General features: G+C 41.8%; 1 protein-coding gene across 7 annotated transcripts in view; it reads right to left on the bottom strand.

Moving 5' to 3' along the window:
- LOC143299082 (neurobeachin-like) overlaps positions 1-15,595 on the bottom strand; it is a 299,752-nt gene that overhangs the window by 210,217 nt on the left and 73,940 nt on the right. For all 7 annotated transcript variants that reach the window (XM_076612191.1, XM_076612194.1, XM_076612192.1 and 4 more), the window contains 11 exons: positions 14,998-15,106; positions 13,666-13,741; positions 12,937-13,060; positions 11,733-11,925; positions 11,335-11,545; positions 8,887-9,412; positions 8,292-8,445; positions 7,571-7,751; positions 5,899-6,071; positions 4,513-4,620; positions 3,838-3,994 (listed from right to left, as the gene is read on the bottom strand). In XM_076612191.1, the coding sequence (XP_076468306.1) occupies positions 3,838-3,994; positions 4,513-4,620; positions 5,899-6,071; positions 7,571-7,751; positions 8,292-8,445; positions 8,887-9,412; positions 11,335-11,545; positions 11,733-11,925; positions 12,937-13,060; positions 13,666-13,741; positions 14,998-15,106 (2,012 nt within the window). The remainder of the gene's footprint in view (positions 1-3,837; positions 3,995-4,512; positions 4,621-5,898; positions 6,072-7,570; positions 7,752-8,291; positions 8,446-8,886; positions 9,413-11,334; positions 11,546-11,732; positions 11,926-12,936; positions 13,061-13,665; positions 13,742-14,997; positions 15,107-15,595) is intronic.

Genomic DNA, 15,595 nt, shown 5'->3' with positions numbered 1-15,595 from the left:
GCTTTCCCCTTCGTCCTTCTTCTCCTCCTCCTTCTTCTCAGAGTCTTCCTGTTCTTCCTTCTCTTCCTTTTGCTCCTTCTTCTCAGGGTCTTTGTCAGAATTCTCTTTGTTGGTGACAGAGCTCCCTTCTTCTTCTTCTACAGTGGGTGTCTTTTGGTCGTCAGGTTTCATTTCCTTTTCCTTCTTCTCGTCTTTAACTTCAGGGGATTTCTTTTCCTCTACAGACTTCTCCTTCCCTTCTACAGACGTCTCTTTCTCCTGGGCTGGCTCTTCCAGTGCAGGTTTTTCCTCCTCCTTTCTGCTGGACTTTTCTTCGTTTTGCTGCTTCTCTTTGTCAGTGGGTTTCTCACTGCCCTCAACAGATTCTGCCTTCTCCTCCTCTTTGTTCTCAGTGGATTCTTCTTCTTTGTCTGCATCAGATTTTTCTTTTTCTTCAGCACTCTCCTCATTTTTGCCTGAGGATTTGTCACTCTCACAGACTGGTTCTCCCTTTTCATCTACTCGTTTCTCTTTATTGTCAACATCCTTTTTGTCTTCGTTTTTCACACCTGATGGGCTAGAACCCTCGGCTTTAGCTTTAGTCTGATCAGACTCTGATTTATCTTTGCAGGCGATGTCATCTCCTTTTCCAGTTTCGTGAGATGTGTCATCCTGTTTGGCGCTGGCACTTTTCTCTTTGTCAGGCTCCTCTTTGTGACTGTCACTGTTGGTGGTATCTGCCTCCTTTGAACCCTCCTCCTTGGCAGAACTTACTCCACCATCCGTTTTTATTTTTTCACTCACATCGTCTTTCGCTGGAACGTCGCTCTCCTTTTCATTCCCCAGCTTTCTGTTCTCTTCCTCAGTCTTTTTCTCTTTTTCTTCATCAATCTTTTTCTCCTTCTCTTCATCTGTCTTTTTCTCCTTCTCTTCATTGGATTTTTTATCCATCTTTTTCTCCTTCTCTTCACTGGATTTTTTATCCATCTTTTTCTCCTTCTCTTCATTGGATTTTTTATCCATCTTTTTCTCCTTCTCTTCATTGGATTTTTTATCCATCTTTTTCTCCTCTTCATCTGTCTTTTTCTCTTCTTCATCAGATTTTTTATCCGTCTTTTTCTCCTTCTCTTCATCTGATTTTTTATCAATCTCTTTGTCTGTCTTCTTCTCTTTCTCTTCTTCGGTCTTCTTCTCTTCGTGGCTCTTTTTCTCTGCATTCGTCTTGGCACTCTCTTTGCTTTTGTCTCCACTGTCTGATTTGCTGTCTTTCCGTTTGCCACTGTCTTTCTTCTCCTTGCTGGATTTGGTCTTGGCAGCGGTGCTGTCCTTGGCGGTCCCGTTCCCTTCTTTGTCCTTCTCGTCGCCTTTCTCGCCGTTTTTGGTGCCATTGGTGATGAGGGAGGTGGAGGAGGTACTGTCTGGCAGCAGCGGCATGGCGGAAGTGCTGAGCTTTTGCCAGGCTGAGGTTTGAGGTGGGGAGGGCAGTGTGGTGGGGTGGGGTGAGAAGATGGAAGAGGCAGGCAGGCAGCGGAAGAAAGTCAGAAAAATCATGTGTAAAATCTGTCATTCTGGTAGTCTTCCCATCCGCATCCACAGGTATCCTTCACATCCACATCCACAGGTATCCTTCACATCCACAGGTATCCTTCCCATCCACATCCACAGGTATCCTTCCCATCCACATCCACAGGTATCCTTCCCATCCACAGGTATCCTTCCCATCCACATCCACAGGTATCCTTCCCATCCACATCCACCTTCCCATCTACAGGTATCCTTCCCATCCACATCCACAGGTATCCTTCCCATCCACATCCACAGGTATCCTTCCCATCCACATCCACAGGTATCCTTCCCATCCACATCCACAGGTATCCTTCACATCCACATCCACCTTCACATCCACAGGTATCCTTCCCATCTACAGGTATCCTTCCCATCCACATGTATCCTTCCCATCCACATGTATCCTTCCCATCCACAGGTATCCTTCACATCCACAGGTATCCTTCCCATCCACATCCACAGGTATCCTTCCCATCCACATCCACAGGTATCCTTCCCATCCACAGGTATCCTTCACATCCACAGGTATCCTTCCCATCCACATCCACAGGTATCCTTCACATCCAAATCCACCTTCCCATCCACATGTATCCTTCCCATCCACATTCACCTTCCCATCCACATGTATCCTTCCCATCCACATCCACAGGTATCCTTCCCATCCACATCCACCTTCCCATTAACATTCACATTCCCATCCACATTCACCTTCCCATCCACAGGTATCCTTCCCATCCACATCCGCAGGTATCCTTCACATCCACATCCGCAGGTATCCTTCCCCATCCATATCCACAACTATTCATCCAATCTACTCACCCTGCCATTCTCAAGTGCATGCATGTTAGTGTGTGCATACACAGAGGTATTTGTATTCTCACATCCACATCTGCACTCATTCACACTCTGTGGACATGCTCAAGGCCTGACTAAGCGCGTTGGGTTACGCTGCTGGTCAGGCATCTGCTTGGCAGATGTGTAGCGAATATGGATTCGACCGAACGCAGTGACGCCTCCTTGAGCTACTGAAACTGAAACTGAACTGGACATGCTACACTATGGTAGTTACAAATAAAGGATAATAATAATACTAACAGATATAAGCAGAGCCAAACTATGGATACTTGAAACCAGTGGTTCAACTATTTATTACTCAAACAATTTGCTTAATAATTGCTGTTAAATTACTTGCTCAACAGGTGTATCATTTCAGATTCTAAAAATTCTAAGCCTTCCAGTACAATGCTAGAAAGTCAACACAGCCAGTTTTACATTACTTGTAGGTCAAATAAACTACTGTCCTTGATCATTCAATCTCTTTTCAAACTAAAGCACCATGATATTTAATAGTTCAAAACAAAAGCTCTTAGTGCCATTATCAGATCAAACTTTTTTTTTTTCAAAAGAGAACTCTTTGTAATAAAAAGAAAGCATAGTTTTCTTAGCTCTCTACATCTGCGCCTGGTGGGCTGTGTATAAATCATATAGGCAGATGTTAAATCAAACTTGATAAAACTGAAGACAGGTCTTTCGAGTTCATCAAGAAAAATGAGGCAAACAAAACATCCAAGTAAAAGAAATGTGCTTTGTTAACTTTATCATGGAACAACAACTTTTCAGTTCTATACATGAAAACTTTCATTCTGTAGCCCTTCAGACATTCTGCTGATGAAAAAAAACAAAACATTGAGACATACTCTGCAAACTAAATGTTTGGGTATCTGCACTTCTTCCAAGTTTACCATCCATCAGCAACACCCCTCATCAATGTATCAATGTTATATGTCACACTAGGCATTCTTTTATTGTGTGTTACAGATTTTATGTGTCCTACATCCCTAAGTTATTGTACACTTTTAGGTATAAGCTGTCCCTCCACCAATCCTTCACTGCACCTTCACCCAAAGCACCAAAGCATTTCTTATTTACAAGCAAACAGACCAAAATAAACACAGCACATCACTCCCTTTCTTCTTTGTTTAAAATCACACAAGGCCATGCTCATCAATCAATCATCTTTTCCCCTCACAACATATCATAGGCTTTACTCTATCCCACAGACAAATTTCTTTTTTGTTTCTTTTCCTTCGTTAAATTCAAATGTGTTTTACAACATTAAGGGCTCAAGCAAAATAATCACTCTATGTATAAACCACCACCATTATCACCACTGTTTTCCACAGGGCATGAAACAGACTGTTCCGAGTCTTTATTATGACCATGGCTATATCCACAGCAACCACACACCCAGAGGCAAACCCACACCCACACAAGTCAGCGTGCTCTTCTCACCTGTGCTGTCATGGCGACTGGCTCTCACTGACCCCACAGAAGGGGTGGAGGTGGTGGGGGTGGGCGGTTCCAGGATGTCACGGTATTTAGACACCATGAGCACGGAGGTGAAGTACACGATGGCCAGGGCCAGGAACTGTGCCTGCTTTGTCTCCTCCTGGTGGACAGGTCACAATGAAAGGTCACCTCCAGATGTTGTATAGTTTGTTTGTTTGCTTTGGTCAGAATGAAAAACTGCCTCTTCACATTGTTTTGTTTCTTTGTTATGTTTGATCAGAATCAAAGATTATCTCCAGACATTGTATTGTTTGTTTGGTCAGGATCAAAGATTACCTCTAGACATTGCATAGTTTATATGTTTGTTTCTTTATTAGGGCAGAATGAAAGTTTACCTCTACATATTGTACATGTTTGGTTAGGATGAAAGATTACCTCTAGACAACATTGTTTGTTTAGTCAGAATCAAAGGTTAACTCTAGACGTTGTATAGTTTGTTTGTTTGGTCAGTATCAAAGATTACTTCTAGACATTGCGGTGTTTGATTTTTCTTTTGCTTGTTTGGTCAGAATTATAGATTATCTCTAGACACTGAATTGTTTCATTAGTTTGTTTGGTCAGACACAACACACATACGCACACACACACGCATGCATGCACCAGAGGACTGATGCTCACCACGTCTCTGTAGACAACAGCCCTCAGCCGGTTGATGTCCATGTCCTGCAGCAGTTTTTCTGGGTCCTTGATGGGGGCAACCTGGCCTGCCAGGTTCTCCACAATGTTCTGTCATCATCATCGCGGTCATCATCATCATCATGGTCATCATCATCACCATCATCACCATCATCATGGTCATCACCATCATCATCATCACCATCATCGTGGTCATCATCATCACCATCATCATTATCATCTCCTTCATCATTATCATCACCATCACCAGTGTCACCATCATCATCATCACCATCATCTCCTTCATCATCATCACCAGTGTCACCATCATCATCATCACCATCATCTCCTTCATCATCATCACCATCATCATCATCATCACCACTGTCATCACTGGCATAATCATCACCACCACCACCGCCATCTCCTTCATCATCATGACATCACCATCATCACCACTGTCACCATCATCATCACTGCCACGATCATTTCCATCACCATCATCATCATGGGCATTGTCATCACCATCATAATCACAATAAAGAATGGTTAACAGATTAGGGACTGTAAGGGACCCTACTAATCATGATAAAAGACAATAATAAAGGACTTTCACAGAAGACCCAAGCACAGAACAATTCTATCTTGAGGGCCAATGCCAACAGATTATCAAACACAACTAAGAAAAACAAGAGAATATTCACAGTCAAAGGACAGTAAGAAGACCCCACACACCATGATAAGAAACCAAAATGCCAAAGTTCAGTATCTGGTCCATGAATGTGGGCATGGGTTTGAATCTCACTTCTGACACTATGTGAAGTTATGTAACCTGTGTGCTTCACAGGAATCATACAAATCGAGAGCTCATGTCATCAGCTCCTCTTGTGGTCACTCACTCAAGCCAGATCACTCCTGAAGTCCTTTGTCAAACTGAGGCTATCAAAGCAGACAGTATTAGGTTGCAGGGTGTCTTAACAATAGTGAGATCACTCCAGAAGTCCTTTGTCAAACCGAGGCTATCAAAGCAGACAGTATGAGATTGCAGGGTGTCTTAACAATAGTGAGATCACTCCGGAAGTCCTTTGTCAAACCGAGGCTATCAAAGCAGACAGTATGAGATTGCAGGGTGTCTTAACAATAGTGAGATCACTCCAAAAGTCCTTTGTCAAACCTTTTTTTCTTCTTTTTTTTTTCTCAAGGCCTGACTAAGCGCGTTGGGTTATGCTGCTGGTCAGGCATCTGCCTGGCAGATGTGGTGTAGCGTATATGGATTTGTCCGAACGCAGTGACGCCTCCTTAAGCTACTGAAACTGAAACTGAAACTGTCAAACCGAGGCTATCAAAGCAGACTGTAGTAGGTTACAGAGGCTCTGAACAATGACATACCTTGGTGGAGGGGTGGGAACCACCAATGAGAGACTGTATGGGGTCAACACCGTTGATAGGTTTCCCCCCTGCAGCTCCTGACGCTGAGGAACCCCCTGGAGAAGGAGGCTCAGACGATGGACGGGAATAGCGATGTCTGCATTCCAGGCAGTTCCGCACTGCTGCTGTGCACACTGAAACAATACATGTCAGAGGTCTTGTATGCATGCTGGTGTGCCAGAATTGATGCATCAAGGGTAAAAATATATTACTTAATGGGTCTTGTAGATTTTGCTTTAATTGTATAAATGTATTGTATATATGCTTTTATCACTTGTTTTGTTTTGAAATTATGTGTAAGATGTATTTAACACCATGAGCACATTCACACAAACGCATAAAAACATAGTGATCAAAGTACATGTGTAAAAATCAAAAGTCAATTGTTCCTATCGAACAGTGCTTTTATTCCTTTTTGTGATTCTTTTATATGTTTCTATTTCACCTTATATGTCTATTTGATTCATTTTATGTACTGGATTTGTAAAGCACTTAGAGCTTACTTCAGCTTTAATCATAGCACTATTTAAGAATGAATCATTTTATATGTCACTACAACGACTTTTCTTTTTGCTATCAGTGATGCAGTGTCACCAATCAAATAAGCTGAAAATCACATCACATTTGAACTCAAGAATGGTTCAAAAGTTTTAGACTCAGTGAGACAATTGGGCAAATGTTGTAGTGTTCTCTTGAATGATTACTAATTTCACTGACCAGAATGAATGATACATCTGACAAACATTCTTTCATCCCACTCTTAAAATCCTTCACTCAACAGGGAATATCACAGAGGAGATACGTTTCTGACAGTAAAATCGCCTTCTTTCAGTGCTTCAACATATGGTGTAGCTCCTTCACATAACATCTGTAGACGTTTGGAGCACTCTGGAAGACATATTTTCCATCTTTTTATTATTCTTCTCTTAAAGGTGTAACAGAACATCAGAACAAAAGGCCTCATTTCTCTGAGAGTACACCTTTCACCCTGTAAGTGATAACTGTCCCACAACGGCATGTTAGAATACTATGTTCTGATCTAACTTAGCATAGTTACCAAACCGTTCTGAGGTGTGTAAAGGCAGGTAAGAATACTGTGTTCTGATCTCTAATTTTGCATAGTTACAAAACAATATGAGGAGTGCAAAAAGGCATGTCAGAATACTAATTTCTTATACCTAACTCTGCATAGTTACAAAACCATATAAGGTGTGCAAAGGCATGTCAGAATACTATCTTCTAATCTCTAACTCTGCATAGTTACAAAACCATATAAGGTGTGCAAAGGCAAGTCAGAATACTATGTTCTGATCTCTAACTCTGCATAGTTACAAAACCATATAAGGTGTGCAAAGGCATGTCAGAATACTATGTTCTGATCTCTAACTCTGCATAGTTACAAAACCATATAAGGTGTGCAAAGGCATGTCAGAATACTATGTTCCAATCTCTAACTCTGCATAGTTACAAAACCATATAAGGTGTGCAAAGGCATGTCAGAATACTATGTTCTGATCTCTAACTTTGCATAGTTACAAAACCATATAAGGTGTGCAAAGGCATGTTAGAACACTATGTTCTGATCTACCTTTGCATATTCACCGAACCATGAGAGGTGCAAGGTCTCACTCACCTAGACGGAGGCACTGTCGCAGAATGCCTCCAGAGGGCATGTTTTTCTCCTGCTCCAGCTCGGCAAAGTTGGTGGAGGAGGCGAAGACCAGGATGTCCGTCATGGCCATGATACGCTGCAGGATGGACACTGCCTGTTCGATGCTCAGCCCTTGGTTCGGCTCCAGAATGTCAATCTCTCCCTGAGCACGCACAGTCAGTTTATTACTCTGGCATCAGTCACACACTGGGCATGAAAGTGTGTCATCTACCGTTCACTAGGAATGTAGACACTTTTTTTTTTTAAAACTTTCTATGTTCATTATCAACTGTTTCTCTTGTTAAATGAATTACTTCCAAACTCTCAGCAGTTTATCTACTTGGTTACTGTGCCCATCATTAAATATCACCATGTGGAGTTTGGGCATCATGACACACAACCCAAACACTAACTCTCCAATAATAAAAGGTTACATGTCTGTTTGAGAGAGAGAGAGAGAGAGAGAGAGAGAGCGCATGTGTGTGACTGAATCCTGACTGAAGGACACATGAAACAAATGAAGAGTGCTAAAAGGCATATCTCAGTCTACTCTACCCAGGTAAGCAACCTGCTGCACAAATGACTCAGTGTTTGCAAAGGGCTTAGAGTTTGGTCTCTGATCGAAGACAGGTGTTAAACAAATATCCACATCATCTCATCATCATCATCATCATCATCATCATCGTCTCCATATCCAACTCACATTAGGAGAGGTAGCAGCAGCCAGCAGAGGCAGCAGACCTCCACATGAGGTAATGAGGTTGTCGGCAAGCTGGGAAATCATGTGGGTCACATTGACCACATAGATGTGGTTCTCACTGGCGTTGATAAAGTCAATCACATTCTTGGAGCTGTGGCTGAAAACACAGAAAACAGCTGATGAAACATTTCAAGTCACGTTGAAATATATCACCTAACACTAATATGTCATTATCTGATGTGTGGATTTGAAATAAAATTTGTGACAGGAAAATGTCATGCATCTGGAATTGTTTATCTAAATCACAAAATTCACTTTTGCAACAAACAAAATATGGATTCAATATGTCATTCAACACAGTCTTGTCAATGTATGTTGTTGAAGATGTGTGGCGAGAGCAATACAGTCTACACAAATATAAGAACAATGCTTTGATGAAAATTAATGCATATCTTGATTTAAAATACAATAAGTACTCCACTTCACCACTGTAACATTCTAATCATTCCATGTATCATAAATGATTCATTTTGTCATTTTCAATTAACAGGCCACATCAGATAAAAAGCAAGCAAGAAAAAAAAAAAAACCCACTCACCTTTTCCACACCTGCACATCTGTTTCCACAGCAAACAGCAAATCAGACAGCAGCTTCTGATGCAGGTAAGACCAACGGAACTCAGGGATGCGGAACGGCGGGGCACGTGGACCTGGGCTAAAAATAGCTCTTCCCTGACGCTCGTCTCCCGTACGACTGGCGCTGGACGACTTGCGCTGCACTTTGGGTGGTGGCTGCTGACCGTTCCGTGCCGTTTCCGGAGATGGTTTGGACGCTTCAACTGGTTTTGTTGCAGTGCCCTCATCAGGCGATGCTGCTGAGGATTTAGGTGCAGGGTCCGAGCCTCCAACCGCCCCTTCTTTTTCTTCTTCTTTGGCGTCTTTGTTGGTAGCGTCATCCGCAGCTGCTTCTTTGCCTTCTGTCTCTGGACTGGTCTCTTCTGATTCGTCTGCTGTGGAATCTGCTTTTGATCCTGCACTGTCTTTGTCAGTGGATCCTGAGGTTGCAGTGTCTGACTTTTCGTCTCCTTCCTTCTTCTCTTCTGGTGCGTCATCTTTGTTCTTGTCTGTGACCGAACAAATCAGTGGAAACAAATTATCAGAGTTTATCATTGTAAAAAGGAAGCAGTAACTCAGTGCTTCTAAGTGTCCAAAGGGTTGAAGGCATTAGAGAGAATCTTTTTTTTACTGGTAAAGGTGCAAAAACTTTTTTCTGTTAAAATACAGAAATGTGTGAGACAAACTATTAACAGAGAAGACACTACATAACAGAATACACTAACTAGACAGCACTGGTATAAGTAACAATGGTTCACAATATCACACACATAGAATGCTAACAGTTTTGTCACAGCTGGTGAACTTTGTGTCTCTTTATAACAGCAATGTCCCCGCGGGGGGGCGGCAAAACATCAGAAGTTTATGTCCATCTAAGAACCACTGATCATGTTATATAAGTTCATAAACATAGTGATCTGTCTTTTATGCTGATGTGTGTAAAAACAGTCAAAAAGGAACAGAACAAAACTAACATACAACTGATTTGTGACCACTACTTTGCGCACTGGTTCAAATCCCACTGTGCCCTCCTTTCTGATACAAGACACCATCTGAAGATACCTCGTCAAAGTTTTCTGAAAGTACTCAAACTTGATCCGCTCTTCTTGAGAGAAACAACACCACAATCAATAAACATCTTGTTAATGTCTTTTTTGTTGTTGCTGTTGTTGAATAATAGATTAGTGTACACAATCATTTATTACGTATGCATGTGCTCTGTCCTATATTCACAATACTGAAACAATGCAAACATTTTTCTAGGGCCTACTGATGAACTCTAGTTCACCTGTTAACATGAACTGTCCACGGCATGACCAAAATTAAAATAACATCCAAAACTTTTCTTCATTATCAATAACAACAACAATAACAACAGCGCTTGGATAAATGAACCCACAAAACACCACTCATTCATATTCAGTGCTAGTTATCTTGCGCACAAAATGCTGCGTACAAAGCATCCAATGAATTTTAATAAAATTTCATGTCTAGGCCCCCAGCTTTTCATCATTCATCATCAGTGAACCCAGACTGAGTAGTAAAAGCTTTGGACTTTCGATCTGAGGATCTTGGGTTCAAATCTTAGATGTGGTGTCTGGTGGGTAAAGGGTGGAGATTTTTCCAGTCTACCAGGTCAACAGATGTGCAGACCTGCTTGTGTGTGTACGGTGTGCATGCGGAAGATCAAAGACACACATAAGGATTCAGATACCCATGTCTTCTTCTTCTTCTGCGTTCGTGGGCTGCAACTCCCACGTTCACTCGCATATACGCGAGTGGGCTTTTACATGTATGACCGTTTTTACCCCGCCATGTAGGCAGCCATACTCCGCTTTCGGGGGGTGTGCATGCTGGATATGTTCTTGTTTCCATAACCCACCAAACACCGACATGGATTACGGGATCTTTAACGTGCGTATTTGATCTTCTGCTTGCGTATACACACGAAGGGGGTTCAGGCACTAGCAGGTCTGCACATATGTTGACCTGGGAGATCGTAAAAATCTCCACCCTTTACCCACCAGGCGCCGTCACCGTGATTCGAACCCGGGACCCTCAGACTGAAAGTCCAACGCTTTAACCATTCGGCTATTGCGCCCCTCAGATACCCATGTCAACATTCAGTGCATTACGGAAACAAGAACACACCCAGCATGTGCATCCCACAAAAAAGGAGTATGGCTGCAAACATGGAGGGTAAAAACGGTTATACGCATTACAGTCCACTTGCTCAAAAGCGTGAATGTGGGAGTTGCAGCCCACGAACACAGAAGAAGAAGAGAGAGGAGAATCATTTTTCAAAGGCATTTGATTGTTTCTTGTTGTTTCTGTGTGTGTGTGTGGTGCTGTGGATACACAACCCAAGAGTGGAAATTTTTACGCACCCTACGAAAATCAAGTTAATTCATTCAAGAATCAATGAACCTACCAGACTTTTGCAGTGAAGCTGCCTCGTCTTCACTGATCTCAGAAATGTGGACGGTGGACTTGGGGAGAGGCTTCTCTGCCGAGTTGATGCCAGAAATGGTGCTGATGGGACGCTGCTGACGCTCGCTGGGGTCCACAATATCGTCAGTACGCTGCTGTTCATACTGGTGGTACATCTTGGACATGTGCTTGTTGAAGTCCTCAAAGGCCACCTGTCAGACAGAATACAACAGAAAAGAGGTAAGGAAATGAACACAAAGCACAAAACAACAGTGACACACCACAACTAACAGGCCAGACAAACATACAGACAGCATACAACAGAACAGAGGTAAGGAACGGAACTCAAACCACAAAACAAAAGCGACCCGCCACAACGAACAGCCAAGGAGGACGGACCTTGGAGTGGAGAATGGCGAGGGTGTCGATCCAGACCCGCCAGCCCCCAAACTCAAATTTGATGGCGTGGTGCAGCAGCATGCGGAAGAGGGCCATGACCATGTCGGTGATCTTCTGCTGCTCCGAGCTGCTGGGGTAGATGTAGGACATGGAGAACAGCCAGTCCTGCCACACTGACATCTGCAGCACAGTCCTGCACACACACGCACGCATATACACACATACATGCATACACACAAGCATGCAACCCACTCAAACACACACACACACAACACACACACAAACAAGCACACACACACACAAGCAAGCACACACACACACACACACACACACACACAAGCAAGCACACACACACCCATCCTCAGGTTACATACTTCACATTTCACCTCACCTATACTGCCATCATCATTACCATCATCATCATAACCATTGTTATCATTTTTTCTTTTTCTTCACATTTCACCCCACCTCCACCACTACCACCATCACCATCATCATGATCATCATCAACATCACCACTGTCACTATCATCATTTCTTCTTCTTCTTCTTAATCTTCTTCATATTCTTCTTCCTCACATTCTTCCTCTTTTTCTTCTGATTCTTCTTCTTCAGATTACTATTTGTGGTAGCAGTACTGTTATCAAGATTATCATTGTTCTTTCTTCATCTACGTCCATGGGCTGCAACTCTCGTGTTCACTCATATTTATGGGTGGGCTTATGCTAATGGTTTAAAGAGTACTTTATTTCAAACATGTCACAATATATCTTCTACTTTGTGCATTGGTTCATCCTACTCCATGATTTCCTGACAGCACAGCACAGCAGTCACTCAACAACACCATTTAAAAAGACACCAGCAATGTTTTTCCCCAAGTGAACAGAAGGGGAAAGAAAAGAACACATTACATACACTGAGATACTGTTTGTGAGCACAGATATATTGTCTGTGAGTCTATGTGTGCACATACCTGTTCATGCATAGTGTACTGGATGCATGTGTGTTTATGTATGTATAATTCTTTATTGTAAATGCCACAATCTCCCTGCCTGGGAGGTGTGAGTGTCTATTGCATTATCATTATTATCATTATCATTGTTAATGTTGCTGTTGTTGGCGTTGTTGCTATTAAACTGGTCTGTACACACACACACACACACACACACACGCACGCACGCACGCACGCACGCATGGCAACAGACCTCCTGTTGTCCTTGTTGTTGTTGCACAGAATGGTCAGGTCTGACAGGAACTTCTTCTTCACCTCCACCACTTCTCCCGTCCCCTTCGACTGCCGGATCATTGTGGCTATCACCTTCAGAATGGCTGAAAACAGAAATCCATAGGTCAGCAAGCAATGTTAAAGTTACCAAGGATGGACACACACACACACACACACACACACACACTATCTCACTCTGTGTTACCTTCTCCACCCCCACCCACCCACCCTGCTGGTGTCCCCCACCTTCCCCCACCCTATCTGTAATAACAACAACAGTTCATCTGCTGACAGCAGTTACAGAAGCAAAAATCAATATCATTTGTTAAAAAAAAAAAAAAATTATAATAATAACGATGTATCATCCAAAAACAAATACAACATTTTGTTTTTTTCCTTTTCTTTTTTTTTATTTTTGTTTTTGACATAACCCACTCTCCAGTTCTGATGAAACAGAATATACCATGACTGCTATTGAAAGAAAGAAAAAAAAGAATGATGAAAGAATGAAAAACGAAAGACAGTAAAGAAACAAAACAAAGTACAATTAAAAAAAAAAAAAAAAAAAAAAAGAACAAAAAGCAAATGGATAATGATAAAATGAACAAAAAAGAAGAAGAAAAGAAAAAAAAACAATGAATGAACACCTGTAACTTTGACCCTTCCAATATAGGCTGCTGCATTATCAGACACACACATACACTCTCACCTGAGTTTTCTATTCTGTGGGTAGACTCTGGCTCCAGATCTCTGGGCTTCTCCAGACTCATTCTCTCTGTCAGAATCTGCAACATGTACACAGCCCTGTCTTTAAAAATCCCTGACAAACAATATTTGTATTTCTCTTTTTGTCACAACAGATTTCTCTGTGTAAAATTCAGGCTGCTCTCCCCAGGGAGAGCGTATCACTACACTACAAGTGGCAACCTTTTTTTTTTTTTCTTTTTTTTTTTTTTCCTGCGTGCAGTTTTATTTGTTTTTCCTATCGAAGTGGATTTTTTTCAACAGAATTTTGCCAGGAACAACCCTTCTGTTGCCGTGGGTTCTTTTACATGTGCTAAGTGCATGCTACACACCAGACCTCGGTTTAACGTCTCATCCCAATGACTAGCGTCCAGACCACCAATCAAGGTCTAGTGGAGGGGGAGAAAATATCGGCGGCTGAGCCATGATTCGAACCAGTGTGCTCAGATTCTCTTGTTTCGCAAGTGAACGCGTTACCTCTTGGCCGTCACTCCACTCTAGGCCATCACTCCTATTATAAAATCTCAGCATTTCAGCATGAGAACAATTTAAGTTAAGCATACACAGTCCCAAGGGATGAGCTTGTTCTTTTTGCAGGATTCTGATTTGGGTGGCTGCAGGATATATTTCAAGGGGTGCATAACTGGAAGACAGATCGTTTCTATCCTTTGAACATTGCTCCAATGACATTGCAGACAGGTCTGGGAAGGCTGTCAAAACCACTTTTCCACCCTGTGTATGTGGCATCCAGCCTGGAAACTTGATACATCTGAGGACTGCATTCAATCACTGACAGTAGGAGAGAGAAACACTACTTGGTAACATGTATGTCTGGTTATCAACTGAGGCACAGTACTGTAGAAAGCATTCACCTGGGTGGATAAGTAGAAAGAAAAAAGAGAAGTATGACAAACTCCAAGTTTAAAATGATCTACCCTCTCTCTTCTATCAAAGAAAAAAGGGATTTTTCTTTCACAAACCTTAGTTACAAAAGCAAATTAATGTTTGATAACATTTCTACCATATGATAAAATAAACCAAGATATTTTTTTCATCATTTCATTCTTACAATGCGTGAAGTACAGAAAGGCCTTTAACAAATGGTAAAAAGCAAACAATAAAAAAAAAACCAACAGTAAAACAAACAACACTGTTAAATTAGGAACTGATCTAAGCATGCAACGGATGTACATTTGTATATTCTATCATCATAACTTTTTTGTGAGCCACAGAATAAGTATATCAAGCCATTCAAGCACAGACCCCAAACAGCAAGCAAAAAACTGTCTGCAGTTACCTCAAAGAGGACGTTGTAGGTGTTCATAGTGATGGTGTTGGAATGAAGCATCAGCCGCTCTGCCAACAAACTGAACAGGTTGTGTGGCGTCATGGCATCCTGCTTTCGCCTGGAAAAAAAAAAAGAAGAAAAAAATCCCATGAAGAAGAAGAAAAAATATGATGCTGAAAGAAGAGGTTTGTTCACTTATCAGACTTGTTGAGTTCATATTTGTTAGGTTTCTCACATGATAATAATGACGAAATCTGGTTTACAAGTGAGTCGATTATACAATTTCTTTTCTTCATTGTAAACATTACCTTCATGAAAATTCATGACATCGTTGGTTTCATTCAGCCAAGGGATGCAAGTTCTAAAGTTTACTTGGAGTTTCACCAAGATAATATTCCGATGTCAAACACACATGTAAGTGTCTGCTATATATCCACTGTCATTCAGATGAGACAACAACCGAGATCATGTGTGTTGCTAGCATGCAATTAACTCATGTAAAAGAACCCACTGCAACTAAAGAGTTGTACCTGTCAAAATTCCACAGAAAAGTCCATTTTGACTGGAAAACAAATACATTTGCAGGCTCTCTGGGGAGAGCAGCCCA

This window comes from Babylonia areolata, chromosome 24 (assembly GCF_041734735.1).
Source record: "Babylonia areolata isolate BAREFJ2019XMU chromosome 24, ASM4173473v1, whole genome shotgun sequence".
In the NCBI taxonomy this organism is placed as follows: domain Eukaryota; kingdom Metazoa; phylum Mollusca; class Gastropoda; order Neogastropoda; family Buccinidae; genus Babylonia; species Babylonia areolata.
Note: the sequence above shows the minus strand (reverse complement) of the source record. Positions and strands in the feature narration are given on the sequence as shown.